This window comes from Taudactylus pleione, unplaced genomic scaffold (assembly GCF_031769625.1).
Source record: "Taudactylus pleione unplaced genomic scaffold, aTauple2 ptg000711l, whole genome shotgun sequence".
In the NCBI taxonomy this organism is placed as follows: Eukaryota; Metazoa; Chordata; class Amphibia; order Anura; family Myobatrachidae; genus Taudactylus; species Taudactylus pleione.
Window position 1 is genome coordinate 860,074 of NW_028285113.1, and position 22,659 is coordinate 882,732.

Below are 22,659 nucleotides of genomic sequence, written 5' to 3' on the forward strand. Positions count from 1 at the left end.
CCTGTTATCCTATTAATATTTATGACTGGTCACCCGTGCCCTTGACCCCACCCATGCTTTACCACGTAACCGGTGTATCACATTCCAATATTCTGTGTTTTTTATTTTTGCGGGGAAGACTATATATTTTACTCATGCAACATTTTATCTTACCTCGATTATAACTAACAGCTCCTATTGGGGTTGGCTATGGGATGCGGCGATCAGGACCCCAACGGTCAGAGTCCCAACGCTGGAATCTAGACATTTGTCGGTAAGTTTCCTAACCCTCCCTGTAGCCTAAACCTAACCCCGCCTGTAGCCTAACCCACCTAGTGCCTAACCCTCCCCCTAGTGCCTAACCCTCCCCCCGCAGCCTAAACCTAACCCTCGCCCTGTAGCCTAACCCCCGCCCTGTAGCCTAACTCTCGCCCTGTAGCCTAACCCTAACCCTCCCCTGTAGCCTAACCCCCGCCCTGTAGCCTAACCCTAACCCTGAAGCCTAACCCTCCCCCTAGTGCCTAAACCTAACCTTCCCCTTGTAGCCTAACCCTAACCCTCCCCTGTAGCCTAACCCCCGCCCTGTAGCCTAACCCTAGCCCTCGCCCTGTAGCCTAACCCTAACCCTCCCCCTGAAGCCTAACCCTCCCCCTAGTGCCTAAACCTAACCTTCCCCTTGTAGCCTAACCGGCGCTGGCATTCTGAGTGCCGGGATCACAATTGTTTCCCCTCCTATTGTACATACACACATAAACGTCACATTTCATTATGTTCATGTTAAGATAAAGATCTAGAAAATGAAAAACATGCAAAACAAGATGACTTTTTCTATCAATCCATCCAAAATGTACATCCAACTTACTTTCTCTTGAACAAAAATCAAGATATTTGTTCAAGGTATTAAGGGAGGAAAAATAAAAATAAAAAATAGGCGAGAGGATATACCTTTTCCTCCAATGGCTCCCGGCTGCTTGTCCGGCATCGGGACCGTCTCTTTTCTGCAAGCTGCTGGAGGTTCTCTAACCTCTTCCGTTTCTTGTCGTGTGCCTCACTCTCTTCATCTACTGAGTCTTTCTGGGCTGTGTACGGATTCAAGCGATTCTCTACTTTTCCCACAAACGTCTCCTGGTCGTCTTCCTGTATCACGCGCCATGGTTTGCAATTGACTTTCCTAACAATCGGACCGAAGTCAGAGCTGTCACTGCTGTCACTGCTAGGTAAAGCAGCCGCTGCGCTCTTGTGTCGGGGCTTTTTAATGTGACCGTCATCTTCTCCGCTGTCTGCAGAAGGTGTGCGTTTTACTGACTGTTCCTCCTCGCTCTCCCCGGCGGAGCTGCTCTCCACAACGTCTTCCTCTGAAGTGCTTAGCTCATCCGAGTCGAGGACGTGGGACACGCCGTCTACTTTGGTTCGTTTCCAGTCAATTCTACTTTTTTCCATGGACTCGTGTGACTTCCTTTTCTGTCTGGTGTTATAACCCTTGGAAGTGCCCGCCATGTTTGCAAAGGGAGCTTGATGACAATACCAGCAACTGAAAAACATTTCAAGGGGATTTTTTGTGTTTGTTAATGCACATAGTGTATCTACATGGAATATACATTTTAAAGGATGCACCAAATTCATGTTACGAACTGAAAACCAAACTCTTGTTACAAAAGTTTCTGAACCTTATAGATGTGTCCTCATACACCTAGCCTCAATACGCCATGCGGCGCGAGATGCCTGCCGGGAGCGAGCTGCAAGATCACGTGCGACTCGGCTGGCGTCGAACATCTTTATTTGCCCGTAAATGGGTCTTTTTTCCAAACCGATATGACAAACCGCTTCACGTGACTGCACTGATTAATTTCCTATGCGAAACTTGTATATCTGTGAGCGACTTTGGGCCCGATTCAAACCCGTTCGCTCGCTCGATACGTATGCAAATTCAGCAAGGCCTAGCGATCGCACGACAAGGCATTAGCACTCTATTTCTTGGCGTGCGATTGCTTTGTGTATGCAGACCCCACTTGCGCACGTCATCTCCAGGAAGTGTATACAACCATCGGACCCATACGCAGCACTTGCGGCTGACCGTACCCTACCGCAAGCACTTCAGTGTAATATTCAACCAAGTGACGTGTACTATGACGCTGCCTCTTAATTATGCACTCCTCTGAAACGGCGTTGAGACGCTCAGGCACGCCTGCGTTCGCACCTCCCCTCCCGTTTTTAATTGCCAGCCCCTGTCACCACCCACAAACGGCTTCTCCTGTCACTCATTCAGGCGGGCTGTCTATGCGCGGCGAGCTAACGCTTCCCGATCGCTTGGATTGGTTCGCGCACTGCGAAGCATACGCATGCGCAGAATGCAAAAATCGGCTGGCTGCGTGCGAACGTTTAAATAGCGAGCGGGTCTGAACCAGGCACTTTGTCTTGGAAAAAAGCCATGGCTGCTGCATCGCAGCACTTTGTATACAGATTCAGTCACACACACAAATATAATCTTTAGTGTTGGAATGTGGATTCGTTTGGCCTGATTACCTAAGTACCTGATCCGTAATCTTTCTAAACACCCCTTTGGATTAGGGCAGGGGTGGGGAACCATTTTTCCGCCGAGGGCCATTTTGATATATATATTATTATTCATGGGCCCGGTGCAGGACACGCCCCCTCCATGTGATGTCACACAGGGGCGGGGCCACAAATGCCAGAGATTACAGCAATGCCCGGAGTATCCTGAGGATGCTCCGGGGAGCTGTAAGGGCAGCGTTGTAACCGTCTGATGCATCCTAAGGATGCTCCAGGCAGCACTGAAGCATAGATTCTGGCTGTAGGGTGCCATTCTAAGCACCATGCAGTCAGATGAGGTTAGCAGAAAAAAGCTCAGAGGGCCAGACCAAATGAGGTTCCCCATCCCTGGATTAGGGTAATCCCTGGAGTGAATGAATTTGGTGCATCCTTAATCATTAGGTAGCTTTTTCAAACATTTAAAAATGACTTCATGTCTCAATGACTCTATATAATGTACATTTTTTTTTAGATTTCAAAACAATTAAATGCTTCTATTTCTCACACACAGTGAAGAGTCATTGCAAGAATCCAGCTCTCTATACTCTGCTAAAGCGTAATCTCCCAACTTTGCCCGGTACTTGAATTGGGACACATGTGTGATATCCCTGGCTCTGGCAGAAGCCAATGTTTGCTGCAATATAGGAGGCTGCCACCAGTATTAGTCTGTTGCGTTAAATTATGTTGTAAGACTGCAGGAACATAAAACCATGTTTATTTTATGAAGATAAAATAACAAACTAACCATAGCATTTTACATTTAGAACAAAGCTTATACTATTTACCGCCTATTACATTTAGATCGCTAGAAAACTACCGTAATGGGTTTTAGAGGCCGCAGCAATTAATGTATGCTGCTGTGGAACTACACATGCCAGCATACCTTGTTCCAACAGTTTCATTGCAATTAGCATTACAATGGAGGGTACAATAAGTCTGACACAACAGGCTCACTGTTTACTGGTCACCAGCTACGTTGAGATTATGACATAAAAAAAAAGACCAGATGCACTATACAACGTTTAATAATTATACGTAATGTGCAAGGTTTTTTTGGCATATATTTGGCCAAAATTATAAGCTTACCCACCAGCATCAAGGTAACCTCATCGGGTAAAGGCATCAGCAATGGATTGACGCGATCCTGCAACCCGGCATCAGCAGGATCGCAGAAATCCAACATGTTGGACTTGACAGAAATGACAATCACGGTCAAAAAATCGTGTTTGTCAAATCGGTGAAATTTAATATGTAAAATTTCAGCGATCCTGCGACGGATCGCTGAACATCGATGCCCACCAGTCGGCGTTTCCGAATGGCAGATTGGAGTTTCCCATCCGATCGCGGGATCCTCGATCAGATGTATGGGGGCCTTAAGTCCCTAACACTATGGGGGTTCATGTCTGGGGCGTGAGACACCCCCAAACCACCACAGCCAAACTACCCCAGGGCACCACACAAAATAAATAATAGCAGCGAAGTGTTAGGAAGTGAAAGTGACAGAAACATTTAAATAAATGTGTGAAAATGTAACAAACATAAAACAAACAGTGATATAAAGAGTTAAAAATAAAAGTGTTAAGTGCTGATGCCCTAAAATAGTCCTGCCAGAGCAGTTCAAGGGGCCCCACGCCCCCAAATTCACCTCATAACCGATTTGCTACATAGGGCCATACTCAGAGGCGCAAAGTCCGAGGTCTGACTTTTCACCGTCATCGCAGGTTTTCCTGGGGATAAAGTATGGGGCGCGTGCCTGCGTATCCCCGTATTCAATTAGGAATCGGCGAAAAGGTAAGTATCGAAAAGTCATGTCACTTTTGGGGAAAATCAGCCTGTCACCCCTCAAAAGATGGTCTGACATGGTGGATCATAGTGATCATTTTGACCCTGTTGACATTTCAAATTGTCTATATATTGAATGTCTAAATTATGTAGTGGTCTACATATATGTCAACATTCTTATATAAATATTGTACCTGTTGACATTATGGTGTCTATGGGGAACATTCAATTAGGTGCGAGAATAGCAAAAAATCCCACATCTGCAGGTACAGGATTTTTGCTATTCAATTAGGTGCATTTTTTATTTTTTTTTAGTTTTTTGAGCTCCAGGAGATTTTTTTTTTTTTTGAGCAGTCCCAGAGCACGACCAATTTTTCCTAAAATCCATATTTTTATGAAAAATGGTCGGGAAATGCTCTGGGGACCCCTGCAGAACCCCCCCCCGAGGACTAATTAATTGGAAGATTTCAATTAGCTTAAATAGACCTTATGTACTTAACTTCTGCAGTGCTGTCTTCTTCCTCCAGCGTTGGGAGCCGAATCTTCTGCAGCAGGTTGAGTAGTGAGTTTGTGTGTGTTTGTAAGTGTGTGCATAAGTGTGTGAGCGACCCCCGATGTGTGAGACAGTCCCCCCTGTGAAAGTGTATAACCCCCCCCCCATAGCCAGCGCTGGGAGAACTACATCCCCCAGGAGCCCTTGCGCCTCCCAGCACCCCCGGAGCCTCCCAGTAACCCCCCCTCCCCAGTGACAAGAAGGAGGGGATGCCAACGGGAGCCGCAGAGACCACTGGAGACCCCTGGATATGTAGGTATAAATTTTATTTTTTTAACGCGCCGCAGGGTTTTCAGCTCTGGAAACCCCATAACCAATTTTTATTATTGGATACTGCAGGTATCGGGAGCACGCATGCCCATGGTAATCCAAAATTGGGCACAAGATTTTTTACCTCACCCCCAACTGAATATGCCCCTATATATTGTCAATGTCAGAATTTATACTGTCTAAGAATGTACCCAACCTGTTATATGTATGGTGATCATTATTGCTACAGCCTTACGAGGATAAAGCTTGTGCAGTCATTGCCAAAGGTGAAGGTAGATCCGCTGGAGCTGCCGTTTAAGCTGTAAGGTACCATCTACATCTAACGTATCTGTGTCCACTACAACACTTGGGGGGGGTACCACACCTGGTGAAAGTTGCTCCGATGGTGGCACTATGGGGGTGTGGTCATAGTGCCTAGTGTCTCTAGAGCAGTGGGATGCTCTTTTTCTTGCTTCTGCAGTGCCAGGGAGTAGAAGGATGGTGAATGTGTTGGCCAGCTGGTTACAGCCCTGATTCTGCAAACGAAACCCAGTGAGAAACGAGATATGGATTTTTTTTTGTAGGGTAGTGAATTGACAAATTCGTATAAAAGACTTCCACTAATTTATTGATGCTTTTTTATAGTATATACATACAAACAAGGGTATTGTGGGTGCGTCCTTGTTTAAACAAAAATTTTCCACTTGGTGTCCGAGTCCTGTCTTTATTAAAAAAAAATATTTTCTTTTTAAAAGGTGCACTGCAGATGCCAGAAAGCCCTGGATGCCTGGACATGCTGGCACGTGTGGTTATCCCAGTGCTGGGCATTAAGGAGCTTATTCAGAGTCGGCCGTGAGCGCTCGCGACCGACTCGATGTTGCCCCACAGCGAATGCGCACGACGGAGCCGGCTCCGTCGTACGCATGCGTGAGACCTGGCTAACGACGGGCACTCCGTCGTTAGGGGTCTCGTAGCAGACGGGGCGAGCTGTCGATGTTGAGTGACAGCTCGCCCCGTTTTGCTGGGCGGGCCGGGGGCGTGCCAGTCGGAACGCTTGCCGTTTGGGGGCGGCCCCACTGACATCATTGCTGATGTCAATGGGGAACTTCCTGCTCAAACAGAGCCGGAAGCTCCCTGGGGCTTACGAGTGCCCAGACCCTACCCTAGGGTCTGGTCGTAAGCCCCGATGGTTGCGATGGTCTTGACCATCGCGACCATCACCCATGTCGGTCATTAGAGCTGTGGGTGGTAACCCACAGCTTAACGATCGACAAGGAGGCTGACGTTCAGTATGCAAGCGGCCGCCCTGATTCAGAGCGACCGCTTGCATCTAACGAACACCTCTGAATGAGGCCCTAAGTGCCAGCATGCCCTGGCAGTCATTAAAATTGGGAATGACAGGCGCTGTGATGCACCAGTGAATTCAAATATTATTTGTAATTATACAATCACAGTTAACTCAATTACCAAAGGGTGTAGGAAAGAGCCCTAGTGCTATCAGCACGGGGCTGGTTTTTCTTAGGAAGGAGGCTGCATTTTTATGCGGGCAGGATCCATACTTGGCAGCCATGTCAAAGTCACATCGTCCCTAAAGGTGGGTATCCACTAAACGATATGCTCCATGAGTGTTTCCGCGGCAGCGATGTGCTCAATGTCATTAACGACACTGAGCACCCACACTGAGCGATATATCGGTCAGTGACGTCACCCTCACTCATCCCTGTACTTGCAGAACCCGACATTATCGTCAGGTTGCCCTGCTAGTACGGGCGATGAAAGATGCCGTCAAACGACCAACGGGAGCACGCATCGCTGGTAGTTGACGGCATATCCACTGGACGATACTGCAGATGATAACGATATAATTCAAATCGTCCAATTTATCGTCTAGTGGATACGCAGCTTTAGGGTACGTTAGGGATCATGACAGGTTTAGGGGGACGGGTTTCCTGAAAGGGGACATAACCAGGTAACTGTCCAAAACTGCAATAGGATTACAGCCATTATGTCTGTCAGTTTTCTTGCCACTCTAATAAAGAGCCCCTTCATGATAGCCCAATGCCACCTCATGCACCTCTATATGCCTCAGAGCCCCTCTCTTATGTCTGCCCAAAGCCCCCTCATACATTGGCATATATTGATATCACCGGCGTTGTGGGATTTCCTGGACACTGCCCATCTAGCAATATTAAGACGCAAACCAAGGAGTGCTGGATGGGTGGTCAGGTCGCGAGTTTGACATGCCTGCTCTCGGGAATACAGCCGTATGCTGGTAAAGCATAGTGGGAATCTTAGGAGGACCCCAAACTCTTTATTCCCCCAATTTTTGAACTACCACTAGGCTTACAGGCCTAGTGGTGGTTTTATAAGCATGTTATTTTAATTATTCTACTTTTAGCAATTAAAAATAAACATGCCTCTCAAAAAGAACTTTTTTTTTTTCTTAGACAATTTTGCTTCAGTTTAATTTCAGTTTGAAAAACCGTTGCCTGCTAAATATGGCGGTGTACTTCTAAAGGGGCAAATGGGGGTAGCGTTTCTTTCCTAAAAAATCCCATTAGTTTGCAAACCGACCATGTAGTAAATTTACCCCATTGTCTGATCACCGAATATATACCCACTGTCACGACCAGGGTTTCTCGGCATAGTGGTCAACGGGCATTACCTGTGAGGTCACTGTGGCGGGGGGCGTCTGGCGGTGATGCTGGTGTATGGCGAGGGGAATTGGCGGTACATGGTTCTGCGCGGGCATACTGTCACGTTGGGCTGGTGAGGCCTGGCAGTGCTTCCGTTCCGTTTGGCATGGGCGCCGCTATCTTGCCTCCGGCCATGTGATTTGCTCGTCCAATCCTGGTTTGTCACATGCTCTCTCTGGCCAGTCACGGCACAGCACTTGGTATTTAGGGAGGTTCAGAGCCTCACTTCATTGCCAGTGCAACGTGTTTCTCAGCATAGCTGAGAGAGTTCCCTGTGAAACGCTACCTACCTGCCTGCCTGCTCCAACCCCACTGGACTACCCTGCATCCTCCTTTACCTTCCCCTTGCCTGAGTACCTGAGTCCTGCTGTTCATCCTGCACCTTGCCTCCACTGACATTCTGCTGGATATTTCTAGCTGGTCACACATCTAAAGATTATCTGTTCAACCAGCCAACTAGTTGATTGGTTGGAATGAAAATCTGGTAAGGTATGAAAGCAAATGACAATCAGCAATTTGCTCCCAAACGCTGGAAAATGGACAAAAACTGTTGAAACCACTGGCCAACGGAGAGGAGACATGTAGATCGCAGGGACAGGGAAGCAGTGGTGGGACCAACAGGGTTATGCTGAGAGGTCGGGGTGACAGCTGCAGTCAGAGATGTTTCTGGGGCACCTGCCCACAACAGACTTTGAGGCTCTCTGCCAAGTCCATTGTGCGGTGTATTATTGGTTTTGGATCCATGAATGCATGTAGGAGGCAGGAGATTGCTGCGCTCAGCATTAGGAAGTTCTGCAAGTGAACACGTCAGCGCTGATTCTCCAAACAGCATGGCACTTCCTAAAAGGGCAGGGTGCATTTTTCCCATCTACTGAACGGGCAAAGCGTGTCGCCCTCCTAATACACCCTGGTTGGGAACACCATGCGCATTTGCACCACAGCCCATACAATAAGTCTGAAGCCAACTCTGCATGGCCTGGAGGCAACTCGGCGCGCCCTCCCTGAGATCGCAATGCAAAGGGTGATGTGTGTGTCTAGAGCAAAAAAATGTTGGAATGTGACCAGTCAACAAATCCAAAATGGGCTCAGCACGAGGTTGAAATAAAGCCTCAGCAGAGAACGGGTTAAAGAAGCTCAGTTTTAAAAGAAAGTGATAAAGCTCCGCACACGACACCTGGCAGGAGCAATCACAGCTAAACAGGACAAGAAGTACAATTTATTGTCTGGCTAATTAATAGAACATCATTTGTAATGAAATGAAGTGTAGGAGGGAAGATGCACCTGGAAGAAATCATTCTGCTTTAGAGTTAAGCGAAAGTATTTTCTTTTTTTTACAGAAGAGATCGGAAAAACGAGAACAATTTGTTCTGCCCAGTTACTAGTAACCACCTGCTGGGGAAATAGGCTTTATTTACTGCAATGTGAAATGTAAAATGCTTTGATCTTTTATTTCATCATTCCAGCTAAAGTTACGTATCTCTGTGCTCCGACGGCTGTCCTGGTGGCTCCTGTGACATCAGTGCGCATGGGAGGCGACAGGAGCAGAGCAATTATCGCAATCTCTTTTCTGACAGGCAGCACGTTGTGCACCTACAGCACGCCGTCTGTGGGACTAGTAGATGTGAGGAGAGCAACGTTAGGAATGCACACGCATGTCAGACACTTTATACCCCTTTCACACTGCCATCAAATAACCCAGGTTACTGCACATGAGCGAGCAGCAACCCGGGCTGCTGTGCAGTGTGAGGGGCCAGTTGAAATAACCTGGGTCGAGCGACCCGGCATTTCAACTCAGGTAGCGAGCAGGTAGCGGTCCCATTCACTGCACAGGGAGAGGAGATCAATTCCAAGCTCCGGCTGAGCGGCGATGGCGGTGACGTCATCGACCCATTAGCGCTAGGTCGGGCTGCCAGTCTGAAAGGGGTCTCAGGCGGGTCGCTCCTGGGATAGACACTTGCACAAATCCTAGGTGTGACCCGCCATTTGCGATGTGAAAGGGGTATTACTGAGCTCAGTTACTCAAAACTGACCCTACATGCATGTAAGGCCGGCCATACACGATAAGATTTTTTTACACGATGTGTACGATTTAGATCGATAGTACCGATCGATCGTACACATCGTATGTTGGTTTGGTATACATACGATGGCGATGCGCATCCCCGCAGTCGTATAATCGGATCGCCTCTCGTACTGGATAACCGTACGAGGGCAACCTATCTTACCACAATGTGACACACATCATATCATTTTTGACAGGTAATACGATCCGATGTCTGATTACGAGGTGTATAAAATCCCTAGCCACTCCCTTCCTCCATTTTGTATGAGAGACGGTGTTCTGAGCAGCAGCATTGCAGTGTGTGGAGTGTGATTGAAGTTGAAGTAAGTATACATCGTGGCACTCAGTACAGTCTCTGGCCAATACATATGACCCCTAGGACTGCCACTGTTTATATACCACTATGCCACCAAAGTGTGTCCCCACATGGCCCTGCATTGTTTATATACCACTATGCCAGCAATGCATACTGCCATTGATTATATACCACTGATTTATGTACACAGTTAAATATTTCAAAATTTTATTAAAATCAACTTAAAACTCAACTATTAACTAAAAACTCAACCATAAACATTATAACACAATCAATGATCAACAATAACATTTTCAAACATTTAAAAATAAACATATATTATATTTACAAATGTTTCTGATTTTTATTTCCACAGAAATGAATAGCCCTTGAGAACGCCAGTTTATAAGTGGATTCCTCGAGCATTATCGCGCTCACGAGTGCCTGTGGAAGGTGAAGTCCAAGGACTATAAAAACAAACATCGCAGGGCGACGGCGATAGATGACATGGTCACCTTTTCCCTCCCCTTCCAGGATGAGGCTTGTCCAGATTGGGCGAGAAGGCGCATCCAAAACCTCCGCACAGTGTATGTTAAAGAGCGGAGGAAGGAGACCGAGTCGCGGGCGTCAGGCGCAGGATGGATGACGTCTATAACAGTACACTCTGGTACTACCCCCTTCTTGAATTTCTCCGCGAGGAAGAGCCTCAGAGATCTTCAAAGTCTACTTGTAGATACAGGCCCCGGAAGAGGCTGTACCAGTGGCTGTACTAGTGGAGAACCCAGAGGATGAGCAGGCGTCTACTATGGATGTGGTAAGTACATACAACTTTATTATCTGATACTGTCCTCCTGCCATGGTACAGTGCCCACTCCATTAACGTAGGCCAAGTATTGCTCACTGACCTCTTTTGCCTGTGCACTTGTACTGTCTCCCTCACTGTTGGTGTGGCGACAGAGGGCATTTGTAAACCCGCGTGTGTTTGCTCCTGCTCGTCGATGGCCATGCCCATAGTCCGCAGTTGTGAGGTACATTTTTTCCTCAAAAAATTGTGCAGAACACAAACAGGCCATGACGACAGAATCAATTTTGTCCACACAAAGGTTTATAGCCGTATGGAATATCCGGAACCTGCTGCACATTATCCCAAACGCATTTTCAACTATTCGTCGGGCCCTAGATAGGAGATGATTGAAAATGCGTTTCTCTCTGGTCAGTCCCCTTTGTCCATACTGCTTTAATAAATGTTCATGTAGAGCAAATGCCTCGTCAGCCACGAACACATAGTTGAGGCCGTGCTTCGTAACCGCTTAAGATGGCAAATTGAGACGGTTGGTGGATAGTCTGTTATTAAATTCCTTATTTTTGATGGATCCACCATCTGAAGCACGGCCATTGTTTCCCACGTCCACATAAATAAATTCATAGTTGGCATTGACCACCGCCATCAGCACAGTACTGTGAAAGCCCTTGTAGTTAAAATAAAATGAGCCGCTGTGGGCAGGCGGGATAATACGTATGTGTTTCTCATCAATGGCTCCTCCGCAATTTGGGAAATTCCAGCGGCAATCAAATTCATCACCTATGGTCTTCCAGTTCTCCACCGTTGTAGGAAACTAAAATAAAGAAAAAATATAAAATTAGACTTTACTGTATATTAACATTAATCTCTCTCTACTCCTACAGTCTTTCCCGGCTGACTTGGACCCCTCTATTAGTCCACCAAGTGCAACAGCTACAACTCCTGAGAGTGTTGCAGAGGCACCACAGCCTCCCCGCCGAGCTAGAAGACAGGCAAGCAGGAGTCTGCCAAACCCAGATCCATTAATGCAGCAAGTGAGACAGGGACTCTGTAAACCCCCAGACCAGTTCGACAGCCTGGGGTCACGCGTTACAAGTAGCATGCGGGTGATGGAGGAGGAGCAACAGCTTCATGCTGAAAGAATAATTTGCCAGGTCATTATGTAGGGTAAATTAAAGAAGCTGACAGGCACCTCCACGCTTCATCTAGACCCTGTAACCCCGTCCCCTCCACTTCCACCTGCAGGTCCTCTACTCCTGTCGCCTCCACTTCCTTATGCAGCACCATCCTATCCGGCCACAGAACGAATGGGGCCATCCCCATCCATTCCCACACCCCCTCCCACTTACAATAGGCCGGAAAGGACCTACCCCTCCACATCCACCTCTACGGAGGTTTTATAGAGTGCCATGTTGGCTGAGGGAGCTGAGAATCCCGAATGTTATAATATTGGGTGATGTTGGAAAAAGTTTTATGCTCTTTTTTTTTTACTCTATTAGCCATTTTGTTCTCTTCCAATACCTGCTGCATGGTATGGGGTGTGGATGATGCAGATTGGGCAGGGCCAATAAATGCATTGTGCAAGGGCAGATTGAGGTTTGCCGGGGCCTCAAGCCATGTGCTTCTTGGCCTGTTCAATCCGTCATCTGACACACCGCATACCATGCAGCCGGTATTGGGCGACAAAAAATGTCTGATAATATTTATATGTGTGTTCCTGTAAAGGAAAAAGTTATGCTCCAGCGGTATGGGGGCGACAAAAAACTGGCTAATATGTTGTGTAATAAACAAACCACGTTGGTTTGATTAAACATTGTTTATATTTTACTATGTTTATTACAACGTAATATGTTGTAATTAACGTTACGTTAATTAACAAAACATTTGATTGCAAATAGGTTACAAAAAAAAAAATTACAATTTTTTTTTACACCAAAAAAAAAAAAAAGTGTTGTGTTTTTACTCACCTTAAAATACTGGTACTTTAGGACTTTTACAATGGCATCACAGGTTTCGGGTATGATGCGCCCCAACGCCTGGGCGGAAAGGAGGGTCCCAAACTTCAGGTCTTCGAAAGACCGTCCTGTAGCCAGATATCGCAGGGTATCCACACACCTGTCCTCAGCCGGAATGGCCATCCTCATGCTGGTGTCCTGCCTCTGAATACAGGGAGTTACCAGACGCAGCAACTCCTGGAAGGTGTCGTTATCTATACGCAGATAGTTGCGATAATCGTCCGGGTTGTTCTCCCTAATCTCCATCAGCAGGGGCATATGGGAGCGGCTATCCCTCCTCGTCAGCCACTCCTTGGTCCAGCACGACCTCCTCCTCCTCGTCTCCTCAGCTTCCTCGCCTTTCAGCTTCAAGTAGCCATAGGCCAGCAGAAACTTATGGCGATAGGAATCCATCAGAAGATGATAGAAATCCGAATACAACACTTTGTACAAGGCAAGCCTTTAACAAAGCACACTAGCACTGCACAGCGTTCAGCAGGTATACAACCAAGCCTCACTAGTCACAGAGCAGAGTATAGCATACCTAAAATGCTGGCAGCCTTTTATACCCTCTAGGTAAGCCCTCCCCTATTCACATTCCAGCAAATTCATCGTAATGGTTATGTGCACAACCGATCAATCGTTTACGATTTGTGTTCGTGATACGAAGCATTGGATCGTATGATCGTACACCTTTTGAACACATCAGATCTAAAATTTCAAGGGAAACCTTATGAGACAGGTTGTACGTCTTTTTATCTCACAGTGTATGGGCCGCATAAGAGGCCGGGCTTTGGGGGAAATGTACTGTTCCCAATTTTAAAAGGATAAAATGCACTTTTACCCTTATGAAGGTGCCTTGCTGATCACAGCCTGACGCCGGTGAGCCCACCTCTTGCTGTCCCTTTCCCTAACCACCTTTCGTGGGCCGCAATCAGTGAGCAGAGGGTGAATAGATGCCATCCACAATGCGGGGAGAGCTTAGGGGCAACCCAGCATCTCTGTGAGTGATGGGCACGCCACCTAGAAAGATGGGTTGGAGGGTGTGTGCCACAAGGCCACATCCCTCACCCCGAGGCCACACACCCTTTTCGGGCACGCAGATATGACCTTCTTCTCGATGAAAGCCCTGCCCGATCAATAGGCTAGAATAAACAGTAAAATGGATCAGACATTCTAAAGAGGACAAGTGGAAAAGTTTCACATAGTAGCCAATCAGATTGTTGTTATCATTTATGGGCAACTTCTTCACCTCTCCTCTCTAGAAGGTTGGATATATCCCCCCACCTCCAACTGAGGCATCCAGCAGGGTGTGGTATAATTTGTCGACAGTTATGCCGATTGTCATCCGGTCGACATGAGAATATTGACTTAGCCAATGGGGGTATATTTACTAAAGCCTTTAAAACAGACAAGTGGTGATGTTGCCCATGGCAACCAGATTCTAGCTATCATTCTAGAAAATGATACGCAGAATCTGATTGGTTGCTATGGGCAACATCACCACTTGTCTGTTTTAGAAGCTTTAGTAAATATACCCCCATGTTGATATTTATCATGTCTACACGGATAATAGGTCGACACGATGAACTGTCAACAAACCGGCCCTGGTGGTTCAGTGAGGTCTTACCTTCATACGGCGGTTCCAGCGTCTTCTCCCGATGGCTATATGACAGTAACTTTAACCGCAGACCTGTGATGCTCCAGCATTCCGGTAAGTATTTCTCCCCTTATCCCTAACTCCCCCTCAACCCTCCTGGTGGCTCCTCACCATGTCAACACATAGTGAAAGTTCCAATGTCGATATTGCGAACATGTAGCCTGTCGAAAGTTTGAATCATGTCAACATAGTTACTGTCAACCTTCTGACCAGATACCCATCCAGCAGCACTAACAGCTTTCTAATGTTCTAATTTCCTTATGATGAGTCTAACCACTGAAGGTGCCTATCCACTAGAAGACAGGCAAAAGACTGCACGATTACGACATTGTAATCGTGCAGTCGTTTGTCAGTCTGTGATGAGCCTGCACTGAACGATCAGTCGTTCGGTGCAGGCTCATCAATCATCTGCAAACATGCTGAACCTGACGTTATCGTCAGGTTGACCAGCATGTTTGCACGATGATAGAGGTCTAAAAGATTATTAAAATGAGCGATTGAACGATATCGTTCGAAAATCATTTGCAGATTGTTTTAAAAATTGGACTTTTAGACGTCTAGTGGATAGGCACCTTAACTGAGCTAATAATATTATTATTATACACCCTATCAATGCACTACAAGCCATGGCCATGAACATGGTGAGTGATGTCACTGGTATTAGTGAATGGATTGGCTGCACTGCTATTACTGGCTGGGCTTATTATGCTGCTAGCTACTTGCTTTTAAGAATTTATCACAAGTGAGGGGCTAATGCGGAGAGAGTAATGTGCCAATCCGTGCAGCATATTTTGCGTAATTTTGCTCTGCACATGTTCAGAAAAGGAAGCACACGCCTATGCAGGTACGCGCAGTTCTGTCACTTATGCCCACCTGGGATAGGGAGGTAAGGAGCAGCCTAAAGCAGAGTGTAATAAAGGTGTAATTAGGCCAATGTGGCTGACCTAAAGAACGCGCATAGAGGCGTGTTAGGAGGAATATATTCTACACCTGCTATAGAATAGGTGCAAATACACAATCATGATGACGGAGTACACAAAGAGCATTTGCATCTCTGGGTATGGATATGTATAGCGGTAGAAATATGCTATATCTCCAGTAACTTTTGTATTTTAGTAGTTTATGCCCATTTTGCCAACACTCCACCAGCCCCTAATGGTGCGTACACACATAGCGATTTAAAAGGACAATTTTATTTCAAATCGTTCTTTTAAATGGTCCCTACCAACTTACCTTCGACCAGCGATGCGCGGCCACGTATGGACGATAGCGATTATCGTCTATTGACCGTGCATGCCGGTCAACTTGCTCGATTTTGAGCAAGTTACTATAGGGACCCGCGATCGTCACTCGCTATAGTCGGCGGCAAGTTAGTGGTGTGCTGGATGATCGATATTGATCATCCAGCATACCAGGGAGGGTGCATAATGATCTGCCAGATCGCTACGCGTGTACGCACCGCAAGTCTCAAAAGAAATGATGTCATTAAATTGTTCAGATCCAGCAAATCTAGGGTTAATATAGGCCATTACCAGCTGGATAGAGACGTACAGTGATCACTGGCTGCTGCACCTTTTACCAGGTGAAAATGACACCACCTGCACTATATCCGCTGCTCCTGCTCCTCCTCAGGCCCACACCCCTGTCCCTACTGTAGTTTCATTTCAGTGCAGAAGTTTAATACTGTAAAGCAAGGACTAAACCTGTATGCATGGTGTCATCTTCACTATCCACAGATTAAGCTCATGAGACAAAGGCCCTCATTCAGAGCCGTACGCTCTGAGCAGAGCGCACGCTCTGAATGAGGGCCGGGCTCCATTTTCATGGAGCGTCCTCCTGGACGCTCATATAGCTGTGGTTCACCACCCACAGGCTATACGAGCGTGCATCGAGACCATCGCGACCATCGAATATGCGAGCCGGAGCCTGCGGTTGAGGTTTTAAACCGCAAGCTCCGGAGTGATTTTGGCTCTATCAGAGCCAAAATCACTCCCACTGACATCACTAGTGATGTCAGTGGGCCGGCTTCTGACGGGAGGCGTTCCCGTGGGAACGCCCCCGTCAGGGAGGCACGCCCCCGGCACGCCCACCAAAGGGGGCGTGCTGTCAATCAACATTGACAGCACGCCCCCTTTGATCGGACACAACGAGCGAAGGACTTTCCTTCGCTCGTCGCGTCTGGCGCATGCGCACGACGGAGCTCCCTCCGTCGTGCGCATGCTCAGTCCATAACATCGACCCACTTGCGAGCGGACAGCCGCTCGCGAGTGGGTCTGAATCAGGCCCAAAGGCCCCCTATCTACTACAAACAGCATTTAAAATGCGGTTGTAATGGGATAGATCACATGGATGTACCAACAACTTGCAATAAAGTTCTGCCCATGCGAATCCCGTCCGCACACTTCTCCTGTATTTTGTATTGGCGCATTCACCGCCATCGGATACCGCAAACACACCCCCCCCCCCTAGCTTACACTTACATCGGTGATCCGGTGATGTCCTCTGGGGCTCTGGTCAGCTGGTCTCCCGACTCTTGCACTGTCACCACGGTCAGCTGCTCTATGCAGGAGCCCGGAGACCAGCTGACCGGAGCCTTAGAGGACATCACCGGAGCACCGAACTCCGGTTCCTGTATGCAGGTAAGTGTTTTGGGTTTTTTTTTTGTGCAGTGATCAGCTTGTGGTCTATTTAGACCACACAGCTGATCACAGGAGCCCGGCTCAGAGCTGTAATCGGGAAACTCTGGATAATGCCAACTCAATCATATTTTTTCACAATATATTTTTAGTAAATCTGTGCAGATCACATTTCCCATTACAAGTTTACTATAAATATGTGATAATTAGAGTTTGGCATAGAATTTAGTAAATTCATGCGATACTAAAGTAATGTGAAAATCACCGGTTTCAAATTATTTTAGTAAAAATAATGTTAATAAATATGCCCCAAAGTCAGTTATGTTAACTCATTGCCAGGCAGCTGATTGCACAATGTGACAGAGTACCTGATCAGCCCCCCACCTGATATGTAAATATTCTGGGTGGCGTCTTCTACAGCAGAAATGTCAATCTAATTCCCATAGGACAAGACCATGTTGTAAAAGTATGCCCCTGGAAGTGTCCCTAATTTTTTATTTTTTTTTAAATTGGCCAACTGCAAAGTACATTACCTCTCACTATGATTCCTGCATGCAACCCTCTCATTTGGGCTTTATATATTAACTTTTGCAAAAACATACATTTAGTGTTCACTCTAGCTCCGGTGGCAAGCAGGGCGCCGGAGCTAGAGTGGGCACTTCCGTGTGGCGCTGAAGGCGTGCGCTCTCGAAAAGGGGGCATGGCCATTGAAAATGGGGCGTGTCTATAAGATGCGTCCCCTTTTCATCACTCTTGTGGGCATGCCCGGCACTTATGGACGCGCCGGGCAGCCCCCAAGCGCTGCCGATAGGGAGAATAGATGCCGGCTGCATGCGCCCGGCGTCTATTCTCCGGCGGTGACGGGGTTACCGCACATTTCCCCTCCCGCGGGACAGTGCGACCCGCGGGTGAAGATGGCACCCGCAGGCTGTGAGGGCAGGGCGTTTTTTGCCCTACAGAAGGGCAGGGCGCCGTGCCCCGCTAAAACAGCCTAGCAGGAACGCTAACATTGCGGCTGATGTTCCTAATTATGCAGTGAGGTGGTCTGTAGTGTACAGGGTTACCTGATACACTTTAGGAGCCGCACATTACTCTCTTCTCAGTAAGCAGGGCTGGGATGTTTGGCGCCCCCTGCAACCTATAACTTCATAACATACATTAATAATTATAATAAAAAAAAATTAAGTTAGAATGCCAAAGAATACAGCAGAAAAGTGAACATGGAAGTCATTTTAAAATGTTGACAATTATGATATAGGGGAGGGGGGGATTCAATTAGCCCCGGTAATTTAACGGGTGTGAAAAAAGGTGGTAGCCTGGGGCTATTCAATTAGAGCTCCATTTTCTCGCCCGTTAAATTACCCCGGTAACTCGGACCTCTGTGTTAACAGAGTCGCAGCATCTGGTAACAGGCTATATATCAGGGATTTCATTACGGGTCTGATCAGATCTGAAATAAAAATGTAACTGCTGTTTTCGAGGCTGAACAAATAGTCCCGGGGGATCAAATAGCCCATGGTAAATTACTGCTCCTAATTGAATTCCCCCCATTGTGTATACGCAGTAAAATGCTGCACTCTACCTTCTGTACCTTTAAGAAACACTTTGCAGACAGTGACACAGAACAAGTACGAGTTAGCATCCTGCCTGCGTTCTTGTATGAAGCACAATAGACAGTCTGCAATATTACTTGTCTGTGCACTTAGGGGTCTATTTACTAAGCAGTGTTAGGAGAAGTGAAAAGTGATAAAGTGCCAGCCAATCAGCTCCCAACTGCCATCTCACAGTCTGTGTTTGAAAAATTACAGTTGGGAGCTGATTGGCTGGCACCTTATCCCTTTTCACTTCTCCTAACACTGCTTAGTAAATAGAGGGATGTAGTCTGGAACCCGAAGGTCTAAATGCCGACCGCCGGCTTCCAGACTGCTTTATCCCGACTAGGGACAAATGACAGGCGTCTAAATGTAGACGCCTGTAATTTGCCCGACGTCAGGAGATTGGCACCCGGCATCCCGATCGAGCGGATGCCAGGCGCCGCAGCGGGCAGCCGCAGGGTGGGGGGGGAGGATTTAGGTTTAGGGCTCCCGGGGGGGACTTAGGGTTAGGCACCCCCCCCGGGAGGTTAGGGATAGGCTAGGGGGAGGGAGGGTTAGGCACCCCCGGGGGGAGGTTAGGATTAGGCACCGGGGAAGGGGGGTTAGGTTTAGGCACTTAGAGGGGGGGTTAGGGTTAGGCACCCCTAAGGAGGGTTAGGTTAGTAAATACTTACCTTTAGGACGATCGGGATTTCCTCCGTTGTTGGGCAGCCGCTATCGTTAATTGAACCGCCGGCCATGCGCCCGGCGGTAATACATATCACACCTTAAATTGACCCCTTAGAATTAGATGGTCTGCGCAGCGCACGTCATGATACTGGCTTACCTATCGCTAGATGCCTGGGTGTCACATCAAAGTCCAAACTCAGAGGGGGGAATTCAATTGTTTTTATTGGTTCATTCTCCGGTCTAAAGGGATGGGAGAGCGGGGAACGATATTCAATTGTTTTGGGTACCCATGCTTTTTCGTGCCCAAATAGGCTGGTTTAGCGCAGTACATTGACAAGAACGGATGTCTTCGTACAGAGATAAGTACAACTTAATACATCATTGCCCTTGTTTACTAATAGGGGGTACTGACAAGCTGCTATATATGCCACTTTGTATACTGGCAGTAACACTATATTATACTACTAAAACACTATAATCACCCTCACACATTTTATTGGGCAACTTTTTCTAGCAGTCTAGGGATACTTTTTTTTGTCAGGAACCAATTAACGTACTGGTATGTTTATGCAGTGTGGAAGAACACCTGGGGAGAACATACAAACTCCACAGTTAGAGCCATACGTGTTGTGAGACAATAATGCTAACCACTACACCAACCCCATTAGAAACTGAATCAAACTAATAGCAATATAACATTTGAACATTAAAAAAAAAAAAAATTTAGTACAGCACAAAACCCTGAAATAGGGCAAATCCTGTTCTTGAGGGACGACATTTTGCAGTACTGGGCAAATCAGCTAAAGTTAACTCACATCCCCTCCATCATCAGCCAGGAGTTCCATACCCAGCATCACAGGGTATATAACCACAGGGCACCATGCCGTCATCACAGGGTATATAACCACAGGGTGCAGTGCCGGCATCGCAGGGTATATAACCACAGGGCGCAGTGCTGGCATCACAGGGTATATAACCACAGGGTGCAGTGCCGGCATCGCAGGGTATATAACCACAGGGCGCAGTGCTGGCATCACAGGGTATATAACCACAGGGCGCAGTGCTGGCATCACAGGGTATATAACCACAGAGCGCAGTGACAACAACACAGAGTACAGTAAGGCAGGTGATAATGCATCCATCACTTACAGGTTGGGTACAGAGATCGCTTCGCTCGCCACAAGATTTTATTCCCCCTCTATGCCCACGTCACGTGGATGGTAGGGAATGACGTCGGACAGTAACCGATGACGTCAGGGTACCTAGCTGTTACCGTAGAGGGATGCCCTCGGTTATGGCGCAGTGAAAATGAAAGTAAACCAGCAGCAGCCTCTCTCCAGCTCCTCCCCGGCCTGGTGTATGAGGAGGAGGGGGAGCAGCTCAGTGTACTACACGGGTTCCCGCCAACTCTCGGCTGCAGCAGCTCAGCACCTACTGTAACTACTGTGTATAACTGATACATTGTATCTTCTGCTCCTCACGTGTATAACGGTCATTTAACCCCCTCCTGCCCGCCCGCTGCTGCTCTGATCATGGCGGCCACTGCTCTATGGGTAATAGTCTGTGTGCACAGTGCTGCCAGTTCTATCTGTAGGGACAATTACAGCTTTTTAAAGATTTGTCCCTGAAGAAAATGGACCCTTTTTTAAAATCTTGGCACCTGCCTGCGCAGTACGTGAGTGCACACTACAGACAGTAGTATTCTGCGTTTAGGACTCAGGTTGCGCTGATCTTACCATTTGGCAGTTTATTAAATAGTAGATAAATCCAATCTGCCTGCCCCAAATATCAGATGTTCTTCATGTCTCATCTCTACCAACCTGCTTCTGCCCTCTGGCTCCTGTAGAACCACCAGCATGAGTCTGGCGTATGGCTGGAGAATCCTGGCACAGGGCACATTGGCACAGCTACTGTATGAGCTATTTCACACCCGCTGGTTTTTTTTTCTTCAGGCCGTTCAGGATCCACAGGATCTACCTTGGGGTATGTAGTTGGAGAGATCCATTGCACCAAACAGCTTACAGCTTTGAAGCTCCCTGCATGTACTGGTCCTCCCTATATACCCAGCCACAGGCATTCAGTTATTTTGTTTGGTTCGTGGCAAGTATCCAGACGCACCTGTTTAAACCATAGGCCCGTATTCAATTTGAGGCGAAAAGTCCGGATCCGCGATACTTTTTCGCCGATAACGTAATTTTCGCCTGTTTTGAGTTTCCTCCGTATTCAATTTGGAAGACTTTCCTCCTAGGTGGAAAGTCAATGCAATGTAATAGGCGAAAAAGTTTCGCCTATGAATAGCAGGCGTAAAAAAGTGCAGAATTGTGGTTTTGTACCCTTCTTCTCCACGGGAGGTTTCTGTCCTCCCTGAGCTCGCCTTAAGACACCTGCGATACGGTTTGACAGGTGTACCGCCCCAGTCAAAACTCCCCACCTCAACATTGCGGGAACCCTCGTGCAGCTTTAAGACAGTCCCCTAAAGGTAAACTGCGTAAAAAAAAAAAGTAAAAACATATTCCGGACACCCCAAAAAAATTGTTTAATTTTTGGGGTAAAAATAAATAAATAGGGGAACAAAGTGACAAACTATCTAAATTAATTCAGGTCGGGTCCCCATGTATGCGGCAGGGGTTTTCTTCATTGCGGGGACAAGCGGCAGGTGCAATTTTGCAGATTTGAAAAAATAACTTTAGGGACTTTAAAAAAATGCTTACCCCCATTTTCATGTACACCAAATTTGATAGGAATAGTTATTTCCCCCCCCCCAAAAAATCTAAGTACTATTCTTTACCACTTCTTCATAGCCGCAAAATTACACCTTGCGCTGCTATTACAAACCCGACTTCCTTCAGCAGGCAAAAATGGGGGTACCCATAATGATCTGGACATCTTTAGGGGGGTCCCAGGCATATTTCCCGAAAATTCCCGTTTTTTTTCGTAAATGGGGTGAAGGGTCATTTTAAAAAAACAGGGATAATTTTTCAATTACCTATAGCAGGTGAAAAAAGTGCAGATTTGGGGTTTAGAGGTGCAGGCTTAAAAAAAATAGCCTGCACACTTGGGAATGCCCCCTTAAAACTAAATGTGCAAAAAAAATGTAAAAAAAAAAAACCGGGACACCCCCCAAAAAAATTCTAAAT

At 47.0% G+C, this 22,659-nt stretch overlaps 2 protein-coding genes across 2 annotated transcripts in view; both read right to left on the reverse strand.

Annotated features, from left to right (window-relative positions):
• CCDC82 (coiled-coil domain containing 82) overlaps nt 1-20,864 on the reverse strand; it is a 68,491-nt gene extending 47,627 nt beyond the window's left edge. The window contains exons 1-2 of the mRNA XM_088456730.1: nt 20,672-20,864; nt 925-1,510 (exon numbers count right to left, since the gene is read on the reverse strand). Coding sequence (XP_088312856.1) covers nt 925-1,476 — 552 coding nt within the window. The 5' untranslated portion in view covers nt 1,477-1,510; nt 20,672-20,864. The remainder of the gene's footprint in view (nt 1-924; nt 1,511-20,671) is intronic.
• Nucleotides 10,445-13,316, reverse strand: LOC148477442 (uncharacterized). The gene is made up of 2 exons (XM_088456731.1): nt 12,936-13,316; nt 10,445-11,782 (listed from the first exon to the last, which is right to left on the reverse strand). Exons 1-2 carry the CDS (start codon nt 13,239-13,241, stop codon nt 11,477-11,479), a joined length of 612 nt encoding a protein of 203 aa, XP_088312857.1. The 5' UTR covers nt 13,242-13,316; the 3' UTR covers nt 10,445-11,476.
• Nucleotides 20,865-22,659: the final 1,795 nt, after the last annotated feature.

Bases quoted from the DNA above. Each gene is read 5' to 3' on its own strand.
- LOC148477442 (XM_088456731.1), bottom strand. From the start codon at position 13,241: ATGCCCCTGCTGATGGAGATTAGGGAGAACAACCCGGACGATTATCGC. The intron at 11,783-12,935 runs GTGAGTAAAAAC...TCTTTATTTTAG, and splicing joins TAAAGTACCAGTATTTTAAG to TTTCCTACAACGGTGGAGAA.